The sequence below is a fragment of the Solea solea genome, chromosome 20 (assembly GCF_958295425.1).
Source record: "Solea solea chromosome 20, fSolSol10.1, whole genome shotgun sequence".
Classification (NCBI taxonomy): domain Eukaryota; kingdom Metazoa; phylum Chordata; class Actinopteri; order Pleuronectiformes; family Soleidae; genus Solea; species Solea solea.
Window position 1 is genome coordinate 19,885,203 of NC_081153.1, and position 22,464 is coordinate 19,907,666.

The 22,464-nt window shown below is 43.5% G+C and overlaps 1 protein-coding gene across 3 annotated transcripts in view; it reads right to left on the bottom strand.

The window, feature by feature from the left end:
- Window positions 1-222: 222 nt before the first annotated feature.
- The window catches only part of hivep1 (HIVEP zinc finger 1), a 66,045-nt gene continuing 43,803 nt past the window's right edge, over window positions 223-22,464 (bottom strand). For all 3 annotated transcript variants that reach the window (XM_058618454.1, XM_058618452.1, XM_058618455.1), the window contains exons 3-9: window positions 14,119-14,172; window positions 5,628-11,425; window positions 5,403-5,536; window positions 5,106-5,281; window positions 3,534-3,635; window positions 2,286-2,818; window positions 223-2,064 (exon numbers count right to left, since the gene is read on the bottom strand). In XM_058618454.1, the coding sequence (XP_058474437.1) occupies window positions 880-2,064; window positions 2,286-2,818; window positions 3,534-3,635; window positions 5,106-5,281; window positions 5,403-5,536; window positions 5,628-11,425; window positions 14,119-14,172 (7,982 nt within the window). In that variant the 3' untranslated portion in view covers window positions 223-879. The remainder of the gene's footprint in view (window positions 2,065-2,285; window positions 2,819-3,533; window positions 3,636-5,105; window positions 5,282-5,402; window positions 5,537-5,627; window positions 11,426-14,118; window positions 14,173-22,464) is intronic.

Genomic DNA, 22,464 nt, shown 5'->3' on the forward strand with positions numbered 1-22,464 from the left:
CTCTCTGAACTGCTCTGTGATTGGTCAATCCTCTCGACACTGTCGGCTAGTATCACACTCTCTCTCGCTCTCGCTGATCACTTGGTTTCCAAATGTGGTGAAAGGTTATTAGAGAATTATTGATCAATTATTAAAACAACACTTATTGTGCAGGAACATTGTTATTTAATTATTGCAGATTCATTTCTTTCAGAGACGTCCCAAAAATACAGTGACACCACATTATTGTTTGTAAACAAATCTTTACTGATACAGTTAAGAATATTGATACATAAATGTAAAGCTACTATAATGCACATACCTATGGACTTATGACTCATAATGGGCACTAGATGGATTATAATAAATAGTGGAACACAACATCTGTACACAGAAACATTGCCCTATAATCCATAGAAATGTACATTTACCAGTACAACATTTATAATTTCATAAATTTACGAATGACAAAAATCCTCCAAAATAAAACAGGTTTTCTCCATCGTCCTGCATCGTTTCTTTACTTCTTTGTCTTTTGGAAATAAACACAAGCAACTACTGGATTCATGAGGGATTATGTACAGGTTCCTAAACAAGAAACTCCATAAAGGCACAATTGTCTATACAACATGTACAAAAGAAGAAGAAAAAAAACCAAAACAAAGAAAAGAAAATGTCTGGAGCTGACAAAGAAAGTAAAAATAAAATGATTGGTCATCATTATTTAATAATCATGTGATTGCACATACAATATGAACGTCAGCATCTGTGCTTTGAGAGGAGATCTGTTCAGAAACAAACCCCGAAAAAGTGTTTTCAGTCTTACAAAGTGACGAGAATTACAAAAAGAGGAGAAGAAGAGCTTTTCCACTCGTTTGTTTTTTTGTTTTTTGTTTTTTTTTAGGTGGCAATGACCAGTCTGTCTTCATCATCGCTGGACACCTCATTAGAGTCATCAATTACCTTCTGCCATCTGGTCACCGGCGGCGGTCTTGGAGGTGCAGGATCACTAGCTCCCTCAGCTGGTGACTCCTTAGCACTGCAGTGTGCTTTGTTCTCAGGAGCTGGTGATGGAGGCCGTCTCTGCTGCTGCTGCTGCTGTCTCTGCTGCTGCTGTCTCTGCTGCTGCTGCTGCTGTGGAGTGGGTTTATTCTTTTCTTCCCACTCTGCAGTCTGTGTGAACTCTGCTCCGCTGCTGCCTGCAGTCAGTCCTGGAGAGCCGCTGACCTTCAGAGGAGCGGGTGGTGCAGCAGACATGCAGCTCAGCAGAGAAGCGAGCCCTTGTTCATTCTGGGACGGCGGTGCTCCTGGAGCTTCGGGGCTGCCCTGCCTCTCTGAAAAACCAGGGAGAGGACTGAGAGCGGAGAGAGGGCTGAGCGAGGGAATGATGGCGGGCAAAGCGATGTTTAGTATCTGTAGACCTGGGACGTGAGTCTGGGGGCAGGTGCTGCTTTGGGAAGTGGGGCTGGCAGCTAGAACCTGCAGCCCGAGGGTGGCGTTGAGGGTGAGGCCATGCTGGGGCAGCAGCTGTGTGGACGTCAGGCCTGTGCTGCTCAGCCCCATGAGATTTAGCGTCTCCAGATTGACTGACTGTATCGTTTGAGCCTGCAGGCCAGTCACCTGCCCGAGAGGGAAGCAGGGAACAACACTGCTAATTGGTTCCTGGACCACAAGTGGCTGTGACTGCAGGCCGTCTGGCTGAGGGGAAGTATGGGGGGCCGGTAAAGGGCTTGTGTTCCTGTGAATGACGCTCACTGCTGGGATGGTGAGCTGCATGGGGCCGGCCTGGAGTGGCAAAAAGGTGGAGTAAGCGGCCAGGCCGGCGGGCACCAGCTGGATCCCACCGACTGGCAACATGCTGTACGAGGATCGGGACGGCTGCTGGGAGTGGAGGGGCAGGTGACTGAACAGGTGGGTCTGGGTTCCTGCTCCTGGTGTTTGAGAGAGTCCCTGTGGAGGAAAGTGCTCCAGACCATGAGAAGAATAGGAGGAAGTCTGAGTGCCGCGGTCTACTGGTACACCTGAGTCACTGGTCACTGCAGCAGCGGCAGCAGCAGTAGCAGCAGCAGGGGTGGTTGAGGTTTCCTGTGAGACGAGAAGTGGTTAGTCATTTATCTGAAATCAACCAGGACACAATCAGTTTTCTTTAGAAGAGAGGTTGTGTGAGTAATATGTTTTAATGGAAGAGGAAGATTATTTGGAATATTGACCAAATTAAATCAGTATTAATAAAATATTCACCTAAGATCATTCACAGGAGCTTTGTGTAAGTGCATGCAGGATTCAGAGGGTGGAGAGTGTCTCACCTGGCCTAGTCTGGAGCCCTTTCCTGTGACTGGGGGACTCGGGGGCACATCAAAGTCTGGGTAGTCGATGGACATCTGCCTGCATGGTGACACTGGGCTCATCATGTGCACTGACTCTGTGTCTGAGGTGTAGGACTCAGACGTGGCGGCAACGGGCGGAGGCGAGTGAGGCAGGGGCAGTGGGCTGTAGCAGTATCCAGAGATGGAGATGTGCTTGCTGAGGGACACGGGGCTCATCATGGGGACAGACTCTGACTCTGATGTGTAGGATTTAGGAGCTGGAGGCTGGGACGAAAGCAGAGAGACTGAGCTGATTGACATCTGGGCGAGCAGGGCGCTCGGAGGGACCTCAGCCTCTCTGGACGGGATGTGCTGTGGACTGGCAGACACAGAGGGGTTGGTCGACAGGCCGGACTCGGCCTGACTGTCCTCCTCTTCCTCCTCATTGTCATCGTTCTCCTCGTCGTCGGGGCCGTCAGAGTCGTCGCCGTCTGAATCCTGGCGGTCAGCGCTGCTCAACTGGCTGCGGTCTCCTATAGATAAAGGGGGGGAAAGTCAGAGGGAAGTCTATTCTTAGCAGTATGAGTCACCACAGTTACTATGAACGGAGAGACTCGCTGGTCCTATGCACCCTCTTTCATTCATTAAAGATCATCTGGTTTGTTGGCTACAGCGAGGAAAGCCAACACGTTAAAACACACTCCTGTGATGTGTGTTAATGCTGCAGTTTCACACCCTCAACCACCACACACACACACACACACACACACCCCGCAGCTCCATCACAGATAGAGGATAGAGGAGGAAAAACAAATATGCTCTTAGAGACTGGGACTATAGAACGCTTTCAGGCAGCTTCTCGCTCTTTTTTTTCCTTCTAAAATTAGATGCAGCAATTTCCTCTTTCTAAATGCTGTGAATGCTGCCCACATGTGCTTTGAGTTAACAGAGGAACAAGCTGCATTTTTAATTAGACTGTAGCGACGCTACTGATCGACATAGCAACAGAGCACAAGCGGGGACAATTCCTGTTTTAGCACAGAGGAGTCACGCGTGTCATGAGGAGGAAAACCCTTCAAACGGGGGGTAATTTCTGTTGTTCTCACCAAAACAGGTCTATGAAATATCTAACAGCATATTGTTAATGACACCCTTGTGTGTTTTGGATGATAAGCGACAGCTCTGAAGCACTAACGGATCCCTTTGGATTTCCCTCTAAAGCAAAGCATGAGCGATGAAGCACTGTACCAGAATCCTCTGCATCCTGGTCCTCAATCAGACCCTCCGGCAGCCCCATCTCCATGCATTTCCTACTGTGGGCCTTGGATTTCATGTGCTTGGTCAGATTTCCTGCGAAAAACAGAGGCAGCGAGGTCTTACGGGTGGGTAGAGCTCGAACAATAGCACAGAAGGAGTTTATGTAAGAGAATGCAGTCCTTGGTCAGGCTGCATGTACAGGGTGAGTAACTGATAAAGACATTTTTAAATGAACGTGGGCTGCTCTGACACCAAGTGCTGTGCTGCAGTGTCGCGTGGGTAGGCGAGTTCGATAAAGAACGGTGAATCATACTGTCTTGCCTTAAGAGATGGTTAAACATCATCATAATGTTATAACTTCTAAAGGACGGAGTGAACTGCAGCGGCTCGACTCTTCATTCAATAAATACTAATCAACGACTAAAACGATGACCAGTTATTCAGATAATGGATTTTTTTTTTAATAAAAAGATTGTTTTTTGTGTGATTTTATGTTCTTAAAGGTCAGTATTTTCTTGTATCTCTGCTCTAGCCTGGATATCAAAAACAGCATCTCAGGATGTTGACAAACAATTTGAGGCAAACTAATGACCTTGACTGTAATGAAAGAATGAAAAATTAAAAGATTAGTAATTCCAACTTTTGCTTTGTCTTTCATTACATATATTTTTGGTAACTGCGTCAAATGAGGGCACCATTAATGGAAAAAATTGGCAGAAAAAAGTTGAATATTTCAAATAGTGTAAGAAGCACAGTTTAGTAGCAGATGATGAATGAATTAATAAACTGGCTTAAACATGTAGGAGGAAAACAATAATGTGGGATCAATGACTCAACTAATAACTCCGTTAACTGCAGCCCTACACATCTATTAAAACAACCCTTTAACACAGAGTTTATCGCAGACGACACCTTAGCAGGAAGCCAGCGAATCAGAGTTTTAGTCACCAGAGAGGAAAGAGTTAGTAAAACGCCTGTTTCCATTTTTTGGCCTGAGACTCAAACAAAATGTTATTATAAAAGTTTGTTCAATATTCGAATTTAACACACAAAATCTTGGGTTCATGTACAACTACAGTGTTATTTTGAATAAAACCTTTTGTTTTTCTTCATTTTACTATTTTATCATGCAGTAAATTATAAATAACTGCCAGATATTGAAAGTTATTCTGGAAAAATGGGCAAAAGCACTTAACTCACAGGACATTTTCTGGCCTTTTTACGGTTAAAATGTTTAAAAAAAAAAAGTCCAGATGGACATTTTGACGCTTAGGTGTTAACATAGTAAACCATAGTAATAAAGCAAACGTTTAAAAAACACAAAACACAAAATAACATACATAGTATGTGAGAAGCAAAAACATAGCCCATACGCGGCACAACTCACACCGATTCAACTCAGCAAAGAGAAAAGACGTGTTCAAAAACAGGCAGTGACGAGGGCTGTGTAGCAGTAAATAATTCCACAATATCACCATAAGCATCTCTATCATACAGTACGTCATTTACACAAGTGGATAAATTCTGGCTTTGGATTTAAAGCGTCCCGTCGTGAGAGCTGACCTTTAGTTTTGAAGGAGAAGTTGCACTGAACACAGTGGTACGGCCGCACATCGGAGTGGGTGCGGATGTGTTTCCGCAGCATGCTGGGCTTCTTACAGCGGATTCCACACTCTTCGCAGATGTATTTACCGCGGCCACGCCCCCGCACGTACACGTACTCTTCGTTAGATTTGTATCTGTGGGTTTGTGAGAGAGGCACATGAGATGGAACACCAACATATAAAGCAGAGGAAACACAATTCCCACAAGTAATAAAAAAGGAAATTAATCAGTTTTGCAATTTGTTTTTAATCATACCCGCCATCAAATATTTTCACTCGTCTGGGCTCCGTTTTAGACAGCAAGTCCTTGTCTGAGTCATTGCTGGCTTGGTTTTCTGATTGCACTTTTCCTCTGGTTTCAGCTGATACAGATCGCTGGGTTATTGTCACCTAGAGAAATAAGTGAATTATGTGTTAATTGAGAATAAGCATTACAAATAATGGATTCTCTTTGGAAATTGAGCAGCAATGTAGTTCTTACCCTTGGCATGATATCTTTCAGCTTCCCTGAATAAGACAGGAAATCGGATTTTCCATTTGTTCTTATGGCTGAGGTGTAGTGTATTTTCTTGGAGCTCTGCTTGGAGTCAAACAGAGACATGACCACTTTGGTGGGCAACCCGAGCGGGTTCGGATTATTGGGGCTCACTGTCCAGGCAGCATACGCTGACGTCTTCAGGTCAGTCTGTGGAACGTGAAGAGGTTTCCTCTTCATTAAGAAACACCACGTGAATGTGGTCGAAGTCTTCAGGCTTGGGAAAGACAAGCGGTGACTGTCTTTTGTGTTGAACACAGACACAGACGTGGTCAGTTTCACCTGACCCCCATAGAAACTTGAAGGCTTAATAGGGCATTTAGCAGGGGTCCACCTCTGTTCCTCAGCTTTCTCTTGGGGCCTCAGCTTGTCATTAGCCTGTGTGCAGACGCTCTGACTGCCAGGTGTAGTATTCATAGCAGGGCCTGCCTCTTGAATAACAGTGCTTGTGTCTTTGTCCAGCCCAGGACTGTCAGGTGACATAGGCTTGACATCATCAGTCGCCTCAGAGTCCTTCACTTCATCTGTTTTTATCTCGGGCAATGATGGAGCCTCCGTTTCAATGGGACTGTCCGCTGGTTCTGTTGTGCACACCTGCCTCACGAGTGTAAACTTCCGCTGTCGTGTCACTTCTGACATCTTGGAATTAAGATAGTTGACCGATCGGCCATCGGTGAGACAGGCCACGCCATGCTCATCCTTGGCCCGTTTCTGGTGCTTTTCCATGTAGATGTCTAAGCTGTTGGCAGGGGAGAGCATCCGTTTACTTGAAGCAGTGGGTTCCTGCTGTGGACACAGAGTCACCGATGCCAGCTTCTGAGCGCAGTGTAAAGACCCATGAGAAGGTGCTCGTTCTCCACTGTGGCTGTGAGTGTTGACGGTTTTAGTTTGAATCCAGTCCTTCTTTGCAGCCGGTACAGCATGAGAATCACTATCCACACAGTGAGAGGATGAGAGGCTGTTCTTACTAGACACAGAAGGAGCAGGTTGCATCTGCTCATGAGTTATCAGGATCTGTGGCAATGGTAAAGCACCGGCTTGCGTCTGATCAAATGGGTTTCTTTGCTGTTCACGGGACAAAACTACGGTTTGCGTCTTAATGTCAGAGGTCTGTTGATTTGGTTGAGCAACATAAACGTTTTGGATTACATCTGGCGATTTCGACATGGTCAAAATAGGATTGGCAATTGGTATTGTTAAAACTGGCAAGGCTATCTGATTTCCCTGTGTGCCGGAGAAGGAAAATGTTTGGCTTGATCTCATAGCCGGACACTGCAGTTGGTATTTGGGCACAAAACTTTTCCTTTCTTCAGAGTCAGTGGGTTTGTTTTGGACATTCTCGTGACAAACTAAAATCTGTTTTGTTGGTTGTTGCATCTTTTGGCATATTTGAACCCTTGATATTTGATGCCAGGGGTGTGGAAGGCCATGCACTTGAGGCTGCTGAGTTGGACTGCCCAAATTAATGCATTGCACCATTTGCTCATTCTTTTGTAAGGGTTTTTCACCACTATGCAGGATAAAAGGCTGAGCCATGGGACGACTATTGGCAATGTGAATCTGATGGGATCGGTTCTGAGCTAAAGAGCTAACATTTGTCATGGGAGGTTTATCAAGGGGTAAAACGACTTTCCTAGCGGGTGGCTGACTCTCTGGGCCAATTTTTAAAGACATCTGTCGAACTAATGGCCCTCGCCTCCTTTCAATAAGTGGCACCTGGGAAACTTGGGTGATATTTCCACTTTTTGGCTGGCCAACAGGTGACAGTGATCTGCTCGGTGAAACATTGCCACAGTCAAAAGACTTGCTACGATAGTCACAAGAAATCTCCACAGAAGGTTGGGTACAAGTGATCTGTTCAGATGCAGCACGTCTCATCATTCCAGGAACACCGAGGGTGTTGAAGACTATTGGCAACCCTTGGGGCTCTGGAATTTTGCCAACACATTCCCCTCTAGATGGACTCTCTGATCTAGATGGCTCATCTCTGTCAAATGAGGCTGAGACACTGGAGCAACGAGACAGGCTACTGTCCCGGCTGAGGCTCCTTGAGAGACTAGACTCAAAACTTGATTCACCTGAAGACTGCTCCATTTGAGCAAGACGAATTCTCTTCTTTTTAGGTGGTAGTTTCTCTGCTGGCAACTTTGACAAACTCTCACTTCTCTGAGGCCAGTTGAACTGATCGGTGGGTTTCTCCACTGGCTCAGATGTCTGTGTTTCATGCTCTCTGTCAGGCTCCTCTGTGACCAGAATCTCGGGAACCTGTATATTATTTTGACGAACCAAACGTGACTGATGGACAGGAGTAGAGTTTTCCCCTGCTGCTACTGTGCAGTCAGTGCATTGATCCTTCATTTGTTTTCCATAGTCAGTACTCTTAGGTTTGGATGTTTCTTCATGAAAGTTGTCGGCTGAGACATTTACTATTGCATCTGTTTTGGGCTTGTTCAGGACATCCTTCTCCATAATATCAACAGGAGAGGCCCTATCAATAGACTCGGTTTCAAATGAATTGGGTCTACTCAGAGAGTTGGTGTGTCTAATGACTGATGTACCGCTGCCTTGTCTTTGCATCTCTCCTTTAGTTGAGGTACTAATCTGGGTCTCTCGTATGGGTGACAGTCTGGAATCTGAAGTATTCATACCTCTTGCTATCAGTTGAATCTGAGGTAGCTTTGACTGACTGTTTTTGGGCTGTATGTCTACTATTACAGCATGCTGAGAAAAAGTCTGACTTGCAAGAGCTGTTGGTAGCTCAAAAGCAACGGGGCATGGTGGAATGGTGTCAGTTGGTGACTGATCATCCTCATCCCCAACACTTTTCATTATCCTTCTTTTTCTAATTGAGGTCTGTTGATCAATTATCCCCGAGCCACCAGTTGATCTCGGGACTACGGGCTGCTGCATGTTAACAAGAAAAACATCTTGATCCGTTTCTTTAACAGCATGTGGCTTGTTTTTTGGCCCATGAAGCTCAGAACAATAGAATTTTTTATGAGTTTCAAAGTTCTCTAACTTTCTGTACCGGTTACGACAGGTTTCACACTCGTACATTGTGCCTTTGTTCTGCAGAGGCTTTCTGTTTCTGTCCTGACTGTGCTCAAATGATCTGCTTCTTTGCACTACTTCAATGTTACTGCTTGGACCGTGATAGCCCTCATCCATGGAGCGAACTGTAGGTAGGCCATGTCCTTCACTTGTAGAGAAGTCTTCCACTGCTGCTTGTCTAACTAATGTACGAGAATGTATTGCTGGATTTGGGGTTGATGGGGCTGATGAAAATACATCGTCGTGCAATGTACTAATTTTCTCATCAAATGACTGACAAATTCGCAAAGGGTGGGGAAGGGGAGGGACATTAACAGGAAATGCAGAGTGTCCAGGTGTAGTAGGCACAGAGTTACTCCTTGTAATTGGCAAGCAATCCATTGGTGGATATTGAGAAGGTACAGAGAGAAGGAATACTGGCTTAGATTTATCTGTGGGGGTGAATGGGGACTTGGGGATGTCTGAACTGGAACTTGATCTTCTTCCCATTGGTTTAAGGTCAAACTGAAAAGAGTCTTTAAATATGTATGACTTAGGGGAGTCAATGCTTCCTCTTCTTGAAAGAGAAGTCCTCCTTGGCTTTACACTATCCAGCTGCTTGTTGTCAACTACTGCTTCGTTATCAGATATCAACTTTGAAATCCGCTCCTCCAGAGACAGTGCTTTGACTTCTAGTGGTGGACGCATCTGTCCACCTGTGGCCCGTGGCTTTTGGTCAGCTGCTACATGCATAACTGTGTTAACCACAGGTGGGATATTTGGAGGAGTATTCTTGACAATGTCAATGTCTACCGGTGGAGTTATCTTGACAAAAGGACTAGGTGGACTCATGGCCTGGTCAGCACTTTCAGAGCGTGAGAAGTAGCCAGAATCTGTACTTCCCAAACTGCGTGGACTAAGTAGACACTTAGCTTGTTGCTGTTGAGAAAAGTCTGTTGCTTGTTGTCTCTGAAGCTGAGCGTGTCCACCTAACAGTGGAGACTTGCACTGCTGGTCTTCATCTTCACTCACAGTATCCAGTGAGGGATTTGGACCATCCACCTCTTTCAGAGAGGACAGGACTGTGATGCTTGATCGCAGATTGGCAGTCTGGAAGTCTCGTTGGCGTTGTGCAGCTGCTTGTTCTGGTGCTGCACCTGTAACTCTTGGGCTATCTGCCCTCAGAGGAGAGACATTCACTGGGTAAACAACAACTTTTGGAAGCGCGGCTGTCACCTTGGGCTCATGACCCTTCTGGCCAGGTGCCGGTTTGACCAAGTCAAACGTAGGTGGGGAGTCAAGTTCCCCATGGCTTGATTGGTTTGTACCTACATTTTGTAAACTGTTTTCAGACAAAGCTGCCACACTACTCTGTGATGAGTCAGGGTCCAAGTCTGCAGTGCTCCCATCTTCATCACTATCTCCACTCTCCTCCACCTCTGAATGTGCCCCAAGGGCTTTGTCAGATTCTTGAGATAGTGACCCTCCTCCAGATTCAGAGCGTGCAATGAGACCTAGTTTTATAGCATGAGCATGGGATTTCTTGTGCTTGTACAAGTTGCTCTTGGTTTTGAATGAGAAGCCACAAGTAACACAAGGATATGGTCTTTCTCCTGTGTGGGACCTGATGTGTTTGAGCAGCACACTGGGTTTTGCACAAGCCCGCTTGCAGTATTCACACACGTATTTCCCTGGCTTTTTAGGCTTTTGGCCCTTGCAAACCTGTTCAGCACCAAAGTTCATCACAGTGGCCATTTGAACTTGGTTACTCCCAGGTGTGACGGGGACCTGAATGGTGCTGGGAACACTTGCTGAGAGCGACTGGCATGTTTGCACAATAGGTGGTTGGCTTTGTGGCAAAGAATTGGAACCCGAGGGAACAGGTGCATGAGTTATAGTGGCTGGTCCAGCATTAAAGCTCATGTGCAAGGCAGGCTTTTCTGGATTTGTAGCAACAGGCATGAACTGCGGTGTAACCAGTGGAGACGACTGCATTGGCGTACCCTGTGAAGCTGCTTGCACACTCCCCTGTAATGGTGCTGCAATGCCAATAAAGTTGCCCTGTTTGTCAATGTAGTAAGTCTGCATATGGGAAGGTTGGGTCTGGAGACCAACATTGACAGCTGGAATTCTACATAAATCCTCACTGGACTGAGCTTGAATGGTGGAAGCTGGTTTTCCAATGGCTGTGACCTGCAAGGTGTTATTCCTCTCAGCAAGTGTACTTAAGTCAGGCTCCATGGCTTTAAGTAGAACATCGAGTGGAGCACTGCTCTGGTATGGATCTCCTTCAAGGCTGGGGTCTTGGTTCTTGATGTCTTTGGGATGAGACACGTTGGCAGCAATTACAGAGCCTTCCTGGACATCAGCGTGCTCGGGCGATGGTTGATTCGACGACGTCTCTTCTTGCTTCAGCCTTTCAGCATCAGTAGAAGATGACCCCTCATCAGGGGGAGCTGCAACTGGTGAGTCATTCTGTGGGTCTCTTTTCCCACTGGATGAAGAACTGTGGGTAGGACTGTTTGAGGAGGAAGAGCAAGAAGGTGTAGTTTCCTTGGACGATGCTCCGGGGAGCGCAGTTTCAGATGTTTTTGACTGCAGGGGCTTCTTCACGGGGGATTTGGGAATTTTCTTGAGCTGATTCTCTGCAACAACCTTTTTCCTCTTCAAGCCTTTAATATTATCTGCATTTCTGCGACTGATGTCAGATATTCCTGTGGAGAAAGACACAATAATGAGGAAAAAAAAAAGCAGAAGTTTCCTGGCAGAATGACAAATCTCTGCTGAGAGGGAAAAAATAGATTTGCATTATTGTCATGTTACTAAAATGAAAATTTGGAGAATTGAGTGAGACAATACATACATTATATCCTTAGCTGTACTGGTTTTAGTAGTTCACTGTATAACTGTCTTTTAAAACTGAGATGTATTGAATTTTGATTCCTAATTTGTATTAAGAGTGCACTTGTCATTACTATCTGACAGCAGACACTTTGCTAAAAGTAAATTCAGCATTTATTTAGTAACAGGAATTTAATACAATACCCACAAGTATTTTTTGTACAAGTGTATAATTCCTTTAATATTAAAATAATGACATTTTTGTTGCTTTTAATATGAACTTTATGCAAGGGCCTTGCTTTATAGTGGTTGCCATCTTACGCTGTCATACCTTTACAGCAAAGAGGGAGGGGTAATCGGAGGAGTCCACAGTTTGATACAATCTGCAGTCTCACCACTAGATGTCACTAATTCTGACATGATTTTAAAGCAAGTTGCTCTATTACAGATGTTAATGTGGTATGTGTTCAGCAATTTCATAAGGCCCAAAAAAAGATTCTAAAAAACTAAATCACTGTGCAAGTTTCGACACGCCACCCTCCATTTTATTTATGTGCTCAGTGACTAACATCACAGAGACTCGCGCTCCATTACCTACATAAGTAAACGATGGGTTTTCCCTCCTTTGCTTTCGGATATGTTGACCTATGAGGGCTTGGTTGATCATGAGAATGTTTGACGCTACATGTCTGACAATTATGAGAAACTATGCATGCATTCAACACTGCATTCCAATAACAGTAATAATAATGCAACTCTGTTTTTAAACGGGCACACCCATACCATGGTGTTCTTTCATGTGTGCAGTAATGACTCAGGCGAGTGTTTTTTAAAGGACATGTTGCATAATGTCCACGCTGCCCTGTCACACTTTCCTGTGTTCCTTGCTTGTGTGGGTATTTCCCACGATGTGGTCAGGATTCCTTGTCTTAACTAAGGTTAATCCGTTCTCCATGCGAACATGCAACCAGCGAGGCTTTAGAAGAGGCACGCAAAATGCTCTCTAAACAAACCCTCGGATTTCTTCTGAAATAACCCCCTCTAATAAGATGTTAAAATACATGGGAAAGGGATTAGTTCTTTCTCCGCACTGCTTGGACAAACGTGCAAGAAGAAAAAAGAAAGATTCCATGACCTCACAGGTTTTCCATCATAAACACTGCCTTGAAAACAAACAACATTTGTCCACTTCTTACTTCAGCTGTAACTTCTATTGTTAGAAAAAATCTGCTTAGGCTATTTCCAGATGAAATAAAAATGACTCTAATCAGCAAATTCCATCAACCAGCAAATGATCTTGATTTTTTTTTTCTCCCCTGCACACAATGACACATTTTTAAATTCCATTACTACATGAAAATATTATTTTATTACAAACCAAAGACCTTTTCCTCAGTGTTCCAGTCACTGACAGAGTGACGTTGTTTTTTGTTTAAGTAGCTGTCGAGGGGATTATCCTCTGAATGACAGGTGGGGACATCACGACCTGAGTCTGTTAAGACGGAGATATTCTTAAACACTCTCGGTTTCTATTTAGTGTCTCCACCCAAGTTTGTTTACAATGGTGATTCAATCAAACCTTGCAAATGTGCTGGGTGTGGGTATTTGTCTTTTTGTTTTGTTTTGTTTTGTTTTTTAAGGACAATGTAGAGACTCTACTGAGCTCCGCTGATGAATTCTCCGGAACAGTTCAAATACACAACCATGAAACTTCCTGTGTTTAATTCAGTTATGTAAGAACCCATTTAACACAAGGTGTTTTATATTTGTGGAATATTGCCATTGCTGTGGGGACACCTACAGCGCAGTGCAGTGTGTATGTATCATAGAGCTAAGTCATTTGTGGGAAAATATGCAATTTTTCTCACAGATATTGCAATTTTGATAAGATTTGCACAATATTCAGATTATCACACTATGTCATAAATATAGTACCTTCTTTATATTCTTATTGATATTAATTGTTTCCAACTTGTATGTATTACTTTTGTAACTGGCACATAGAACAACCGATCGTAAAAAAACAAACAAACAATTTAATTTACTTTACTTTACAATTCGATAATTATGCTGTTTTAAATTTTGATTAAAAAAAATATGAATTGTTCGGCCTTAATGTAAAGATAAACGTATAGGCACCACATGTGTTTACAATTTATCACTATGTCACAACATGTAGATGTGCTCACTGCTGACAAACAAGATTATACATATAATCACCAATATATAATCCTACTTTTATAATTAGATGCACTGTGGAATATGGATTGCACATTTAAATTGTGTATCATTTTTAAAAACATTTGACATATTCTATACTTTTGTAATTGTATTTAATATTTTATGTGTATTTATACATATATATGAATAATGCAACTTAGGTTTAAATATAGCATTAATTAAAGTGCATGATAAGATCACTTAAATTTAAGTTTAATAAAGTGAAAATGTTGTAGTTATACAAAACTGCATTTAAAACTATTAACAGAAAATAAAAAGAGGAAGCATTGCCCACATTTCTCCTTTAAAACTCATGAGTGTTGATGAAATAAAACATGTCTCTTACCTTTTTGTGGGCCTTTGGGGTCTTTGAGCTCCTTCTGTGCTTCTTCGATTTTATCTGCAACACAGAAAGAGAGGATATTTTCAGCGGAGTGGAGCAGTGCCGAGCACACACACACACACACACACACACAGAGACTCGTGCAGCGAGTGAATGTAACTAATGATACTGGGGATGCTTCCCACACAGCTGTAGCAGGATGAAGGTCCTTTTAAAAAATGAGAAACAGATCTTCTTCCATCGCCGAGAGATTGAACTATTCCAGGATGGAAACTAGTGTGATCACGAAGTGGGCAGTTCATCTCTCACACTCACACTCACACACACACATGCAATAACACATCCATTTAAGCTTATAGAAACAACAGCATGAGGAATAAATATATATATGTATATATAAAACACCGGTTGAGTTTGCAAACAAGTCAATATGGCGGGTTCATTCTCATTATCACAGCGCGATCAAGCCCACTGATAATTTGCATATTCAAATGTTGTTTACACCTCGAGGGAGGACGAGCTCCTTCCCCTCCGACCTCGCGCACGTCACAGTCATCACCCACATTCCGGCAGGTGAAGAACCTGTTTGTGTGTGAGCCATATGGACGTGTGGGAGGTGACACGGCACTGACTGTGTGTTACTGTAATCAATATTAATTATATACACAGGCTCAGTGTGGTGTGAATGGGTTAGACACGGTGGAATAGAGGGAGAAAATGAGGAGGTAAATTCGGCTTTCCTCTCGCAGGGTTAATTCCACAGGTGTGAGGAAGCGTTGTGAATGTGTAATGACAACTCCTTGGCGAGCAGATTTTTTTTATTCTCAGTGAAGAAATGCAGAAATGATACGAGTTTGAACTTCAACCAGCAGGTTTATGGGAAATAATAATACAGAAATATGAGTGGAAAATCAGTGTTAGGCAAATCATATTTGAAATGCTAATTTTACTGGACAGAAATATCCTGCAACATCAACAGCTATTTTGCAAATTTATTTTTTTGTCTTTGTTTTATGTGAAACAATATTCTTTTTATTATACAACATTCTTCATTTATACTGAATGACATGTTTCTTATTGAATTTGATCCTAAAATATTGTTTTTCAGAGGAATTTCCAACAAGAAACTACTCACTTCAGATATTGAGAGAACATTGACTACTAATGTATTAATTAATGGTATAAATCAATTCATTTAGAGTGGATTTATACTGTTTTTTGTTGACAAATGTAACATTTTTACACATTTGGCTCATTTCCTATCCACTGAAAAAAGGTCTCAAACTAGTTTACCTGTAATTTAGGGCTGAACGATATGGGTAAAATAACTAATTGAAATTTTACCTGACATATATTCCAATTATGATATACATTACTTAAGTTAAGCTTCAGATTGTCTCCTTTTTCAGTGTAAAACAAGATGGAGCATTACCACATGGGTTAACTGTTTATGCAAGGATGGGAACCAATTTATGAATTGCATTTTTTACATAATGACATGAAACCTAAAAAATGAAGATTAATTCGCAACATTTGCCAATTGCATTACGACAAAACTGCAAATTTGATTTGCAAATGATAAATTGTTTAGCCTCTACTGTGAGTCATACTAAATTTAATGTAAGTGCACACGCTCACATTAACCACAGAGAAAATCCTGCTGTCACTGGATAAGCCTGTTACTGCCGGCCATGGAAACTCGATGGAAAAGCAGGTTGTGGTTTTCGTGCCCTGCTCATGACACGAAGAGTCCTCAAGGACCAGTAGTAGCAATTTTATCCTAAATTGCATTAACCTTAATCAAGGGTGAGGGAGGACGTTCTTCTGTGGTTCCCAAAATTAGAGAGCGATGCCGGGAATATTCGGAGGAGGAGGAGGAGGAGGTGGACACAACGAGGGCCAAAGAGGAGGTCAGTGGTTTATGTCATTGTGTGTGTGTGTGTGTTACAGTCGCACCCTTCTCTCTTTCTCTCTCTGTGTGTTTCTCTAGATCCCAGCCACACGCCACAGATTACATAATGCGTCCACACCCCTGCAACTGCTGCGGAGCAAAACAGAGGCACCCTGCCAGCCGGAACGCAGCAAACGAGGCACATGTGGAGCAGGCAGGTGTTTGTTTATGTGGAGGTCTTTGACAGACAGGTAAACCCAGAGAGAGAAAGACAGAGGTGTGTGTGTGTGTGTGTGTGTGTGTGTGTTTTCTTCTCCGCTCTATTTACATGCACATACAAAACAAGCATGTGACCGCCGTCACGAGTCAGACAAAAGAATCAGGCAGGCTGTGTTTTCCTGGCAACACCGTTGGCATGGTATTTCTCCAAACAGGGAGGATCCCCGAGCTTTCCTCACAGTCATGACAACCGCAACTCAACCTCACGGCGTCCACAAGAAACTGGCAACGCAACACCGATAAATAAACGCTTATTTTCGTGGTCAGGAGATTTGAGTTTGTGCTTCATTGTTTGCACAGCTCTGTGCATATGTCTTGCGTTAGACGACACTGGCAAACCGAGGAACAAGCGGTTACTGCCCAACAAAAATCGTATTAGTGGTCGCGTTTGTTAGGAGAGCAGAGTGTAAGCTATTACACATCGGATCGCCCTTCTTATATAACAAGCCGCAAACAAGACCCCTTGTGCTGAATGACACCCATGGAGTGGAGCTCTGGAGGACGGAAAAAGAACAGGAAACACCAGCCCAAATGAGTGGAAAGGGACAAGGCGGCGTTAACCTCAAAAAAGGACGAAAAAAAATATTCCATCCACCGTTTCCCAGTTATTAAAACAGCAGGGAATGATTATACAGTCGTTCATATTTCCCTCATTATGGACGTTGGGGTTGTTGAGGTGATCCGGGTGACGGCTCCGTGTTACACCGCGGGGCTTTAGAGACATTCGTCGTGCCATCTGAAATCTGTGCAACTGTCCTGTAACTACGGGAGAACAATAGAAGGAATGTACACAAACGCTGCTGCTGATGAAAACCAGAGCACATTATGGAACATGACCATGAGGATCGAGGGAACGGCAGAGAGAGAACATTTGAACTCATGAGGCTCTGCTTAAAAGTGTTGCTAGAGAAAATGCAGCACAAGATGAATGCATCCTTCAAACGTACAAGTAATGCTCACAAGCTAAACCAATGAGTAAATTAGAAAGTAATCTGAGAACACTGGACATTTATCTGATCATAAATATTAGCACTGATAATCTTCTTTTAGATACTTAAATTGATGTCAATAAAAAATCTCTCTCTATTAAAAAATCCTGCATCAACTCTAAGATATTGTGATTTACTGAGTCATTTTTAAAGCCAATTTTCACTGTGTTAAAAATCACATTTTATTAGTTTTAGAACATAAAACAATTAGCAAAAAAAAAGCTGTGACTGTGTTACATAAATTGAATGATGATCAAATAAAACAATCATCATAGGAATAAACAATTGGACCTTGTTTTAAACAATCTCCGAGACTGAAATGGTAATTTGCAGTAGATTGCAGCTGCGGCGATTTGCGAATTGCTTTAATTTCGATGTGAAAACGATCAATTGTTACGCCCTAATTGAATCCACTTAAAAAGTCAATGGGTTCTTCCTTCCCACCAAGGTCCAGGACAATCATCGCTGTAGTTTTTGCCTAAACTACAAGAAAACTAGGAAGCACCAATCTGATGCTCAGAGCCGTGTCTGTCCAAAACTGGTCAAAAATCACTAGATTGGGTGTCAAGAAGATGAAATATGTATGATATTATGGAAATGCATCACTACGGCAGCAGGCTCTCTAAAGAGAGCATCGCCACATCGTATATTTATGACTCCAATGGTTGGTTATGGCAAAACGATAAATACATCAGCATAAAAGTGTTGTTTAAAAAGACTGTACTGAAGTGATATATTGGTAGATATTATATACGTCATATATGTTGTGATATTGGCATCAGACATGTTAAAGTGGCATCTCCATCACAACACAAAAACATAAACTACAGTAGGAAGTAATGCTGTGTTGCATTTACATCAGAAGACAGAAGTCGGTTCATTGCAGTTCTGACTACAAATAAATTGCACCATAAGAAGTATTTGTAGTATCTGACTGGCTTCAATAATTTAGTGAAATATGAATCAAAAACACTTTGCTTGTGTTACTTAAACACCACAGAGATCTGACAACTGTAGCGTGCTGTTAAAGACGTATATCTTTCCATCTTCACTGATGTGACCTCTCACTCTACGTTCTCACGTAACAGTGCTTCCACTGAGGTTGTTTGATCAGATGACAGAGTAACATGGCGTATTTCCACCGCCTCGCCTCACCACGGCACGGTTTGAGTAGCGTTTCCACTAGCATAGTACCTGGTACCAGGTACTATTTTGAGTAACTGCTCCTTTGAGGTTCCAAAAGCGTGCCGAGTAGGTAAAACTACTACTTAACAATCCTAAAAACGTGGGTTAATCCCCAACAATTACAAGGGAAATGTCTAAAATCTCAATATTTTTAATTAACTGATTCTAGTGATTTGATTCAGTTACACTGAAAACAACTGCTTTACAAGTCACTAGTCACTTTTTTGTGTGTGTGTTGCGTATAAAACTAAGTCATCGCAGTTTCACGCAGCCGTGCAGTGATGACTCCACCCACGTTTTTGTAGTGGAGATGCAACCTAAACCGTGCCGAGGCGAGTAGAGCCGCGGGAAATACGCCAATAGTGAAATGCAAATGAAGATTCGCCCTCAGTCTCAAGGTGTCCGACTCCTGATCTGTGATCTATGTGACGTGATACCCACGGACAGGCAAGGACCACAGTGGGTGGGGCCAGAGTCGGCGGGTGCACGTCAATTAGGCAGGAGTTTGTGGGCAAAGGAGTCAATCTCCTCTGTGGTCAGTGTCATGTGACGTCGACACCTCCCACCCCCTCATGCTCCAGCCCACACCTCTATCTGCTCCATCTAAGTTTGAGTGGGAAATGTGATTAGTTGTGCCCTCGGGGCCAAAGTGACATCACAGCGCAGAAAATGCGCCCGACTTTGAATCCCAATTCCCTCCTGATGTTCATAACCCGTCAGCCACGGCCACAGGGGGCGGCTCAGTGGGAGGGGAAGCCCGTCCACGTTCATTAAGACGTTTGACAGATAATCATCAGCAAATCGCCGCAGACACAAACACATGCTGACGAGCTACAGCACCAACTCGCCTCTGGAAAATGGACCTGGTGAACTTTCACTTCAGTGTGGAAATAATGGAAGCCAGACTAAATAAGAGTTTTACATCACAACAAAGTGGCACCAATCGGCTGACACTGAGCTACATCCAAACCACCATGTTTTAAAAGGTCTCACGAGTCAAAATCTATCAACAGGAAATTGAATGCTTTGTTTAGGTTGGGATTATTCATTATACCTGGAAATTAAAGGTCTAGTGTGTAAGTAGAAGTGACAGATGATGACATCTTAGACTTTAATGATGAAACAAACAGAGGACTCCCTTTCCCAAGTGGGTCAGGGTGTCACACGGCGGTGAGACCTGTCCTGTTTTTATATTGTGACTTCCTGTGTTTTGACACGTGGCCTTTGAGGACCAGAAGGCGTACATACTGTTCTCGTGCAGAGCGCAGGAACTCCATTTACTAAAGACTGAAGCCCGAGAAGACGCTGCTTCGATGATGATTTACCGGAACAAACAATTCTTGACAGCACACCTCATGACTGCTGTGTTTGCAGCCAAACAGGAAGTGGTAGCACCATAAATAGTCTTCAACGGGAAGTGATATCATGATTCAAATGAGTCAAAACTTTATATACAAATATTAACAAAAAAAAATACGGAGGTACATTTGGCAACATAAATCAACATTAACCAATTATTTACCAAAAGAAAAAGAGCAATAAATGCCTAACAGTTCTACTGTTAATGAGAAACAACAAAAATGCTCAGTGAAACTAAAAAGCTTTTTGTTTGCACCTATGGGCGGAGTCACAAGATGAACGAATGCAGGAAGTGACACCATTTCCGTTTTGTCTCTGTTTTCAAACTAAATGGCAGTGTTGACACCCGTGTTGCTCCGTAACGTGGCCTACAGGCGTAAACTACAGCGGTAGCGGTATCATGTGTCTTCCTGGCACTGGACCCCCCCACCACCCGTCCCCTGTCCCCTGTCCCCTGAGAGCATCCTCTGCCTGTTGGCCAACAAATATCCACCAGGCTCCACACACACACACACACCCTCCTCGCGCCACTGCCAGCTCCAGACACATTCATGTTTGCTTGACAGTGTGCACCCTGCTGGGACTCAACACGCCAAATGGTGGCCGTCAGTGGCGCAGTGACAGCTTTTTTCTCGTGGCGGCCATATGCACGGCGCTCCCTTGTTTTCTGGTGTGCGCCTTCCGTGGATGATGTGCGTTTTGTTGAAAAAGCTGCGAGCAGGGTGAGGTGTCATCAGTATGCGCGACGCTGCGCCAGTTTGCCAGCAACACGCCTGAAACAATGCCAGTGGACCACACTGTGTGGGCAGATGGGCGTCCACCAGCTGCACCAGCTGATACACAGGGGGGCTGCAGCAGGCACTTCACCACACCATATTTGAGGTATTACACAGAAAAGTGGATGACGAGAAGAGGGAGATGAAAGACGGACAAAAGAGTGCGGTGAAACAAAAAGAAAAAGAGAAATGAAAGAGGAGAGGAAGGAGAGGAAAATGAGACATGTAGAGGAGAATAGAAGGAAAGGGAGAAACCGAGAAGGGAAGGAGGAGAGGAAACAAAAGGCGAGAGATGCCTGTGCAGCCTGAAGATGACGTGATGGGAGTCGGCAGCTGCCCCCTTCTTCCCTTTCACTGTGCAGGAGGGTGATGGACATTATGTAACTCGAGCACCTTTTACCAGCCTGCAGTACCCACCCGGCTGGGTACGAGCACACACACACACACACACACACATCAAACGCACCATCATCACAGCGCATTGTGTCACTAACGAGGACATTTTCCAACTCGCCAGAAACTGAGCAAACGCCTAAACGCACAGCTGAGATGATTCACCATCTGCTGCCGAGCAGGAAAATAAACAGCACGGGCAGTGTTTTGATCATTTATTAAATTATAATCCATAACGCCACATGTTCCCTTGATGCAGTGTCATACTTGTGACAACCTGGTGATTTAGTTTGTCTTATACAATAGTGAAGTTATAGATTTTTGACTGATGATACAACGTGGGAATTTTCCTGTTGCATTATTAGGCAATCAACAGAATAATGAAAAAAAAAACAGTTTCCCTTTTTTTTCTTTCATATTTAATCTCTTTGAATAGGTTTGGTTTTTGAAGAAACGGGCTTTGGGAACTGAACCAATAATAATAACTATTAAAAAAAGAAGACTGAGACTTAGTGAGGAAGTTAGCTCGGTCATTAATTGACTCGTGAAACTATCACACACAACAATTTTGTGTTATTTTCAAGCAAAAATGCCAAGAATTATTCAGCCTCTTCTGTATGTTTTCTTAATTGATGATGAACACATTTATTAAGAGTAAAAAAAAACATGTCATACCAGGAAATTTTTTAACCAAATAACCAAATTAATGGGGAGCTGTTTTCATACTCGTCAGACTTTTTCCTTAACTGTGATCGGAGGAGGATAAAGAGGCAGTGAGGCTCAGAGTCTGCCAGCTACAGCAGCTGCGGGAAAGAAAAGTGGTTTGTATCCAAAGTCTGAGTTGTGTTAACTGTGATTAACACCCAATTTGTTCCTCGGTGTAATTAGAGTTTTATATAACAGATGTAGAGGCAATAATATTCTCCTGCTTTGACAGAGAATCCAAGTCACTCACTGAAGACCTGCAATCAGGCTTCACATGAGAATAATGCTATTATTAAACAAGGACGTGTCCTCCTCTGGTAGTCATAACAACAGCTGGGAGATGCCTGAGCTCTGCAGAATTCCCTGTCACCTTTACGGGACGAGCCTGGGAGACGCTGTGTTTTTGGAGGACTCAGCAGCTGACCAGTGCAGTCGGTGGCCAGAACGGTTACTGTCAGCATCTGACACATTTTTTGTGGTCAAAGACACGCCTGTAAAAAAAGAAGAAGAAAAAAAGAGGGACTCCAGGGAGACGAGCCAGACTGAGAGACAAAGAAAGAGCGAGCGCTACAGGCGCTGCATCGACTTCTCCCTCTGTGATCATCACGGACGGACGATGAAGCAGAGCGGAGGAATCTCCCATTCACTAACCTGCAGTCTGTCATCATCACACAGCTCACAGCCTCTCTCTCCCTCTCCTTCCTCATGGGCAGTCGATTTTTGACATTTTCATAGAATTACTATCAACAGATTATTATCTAATCCATCAGCT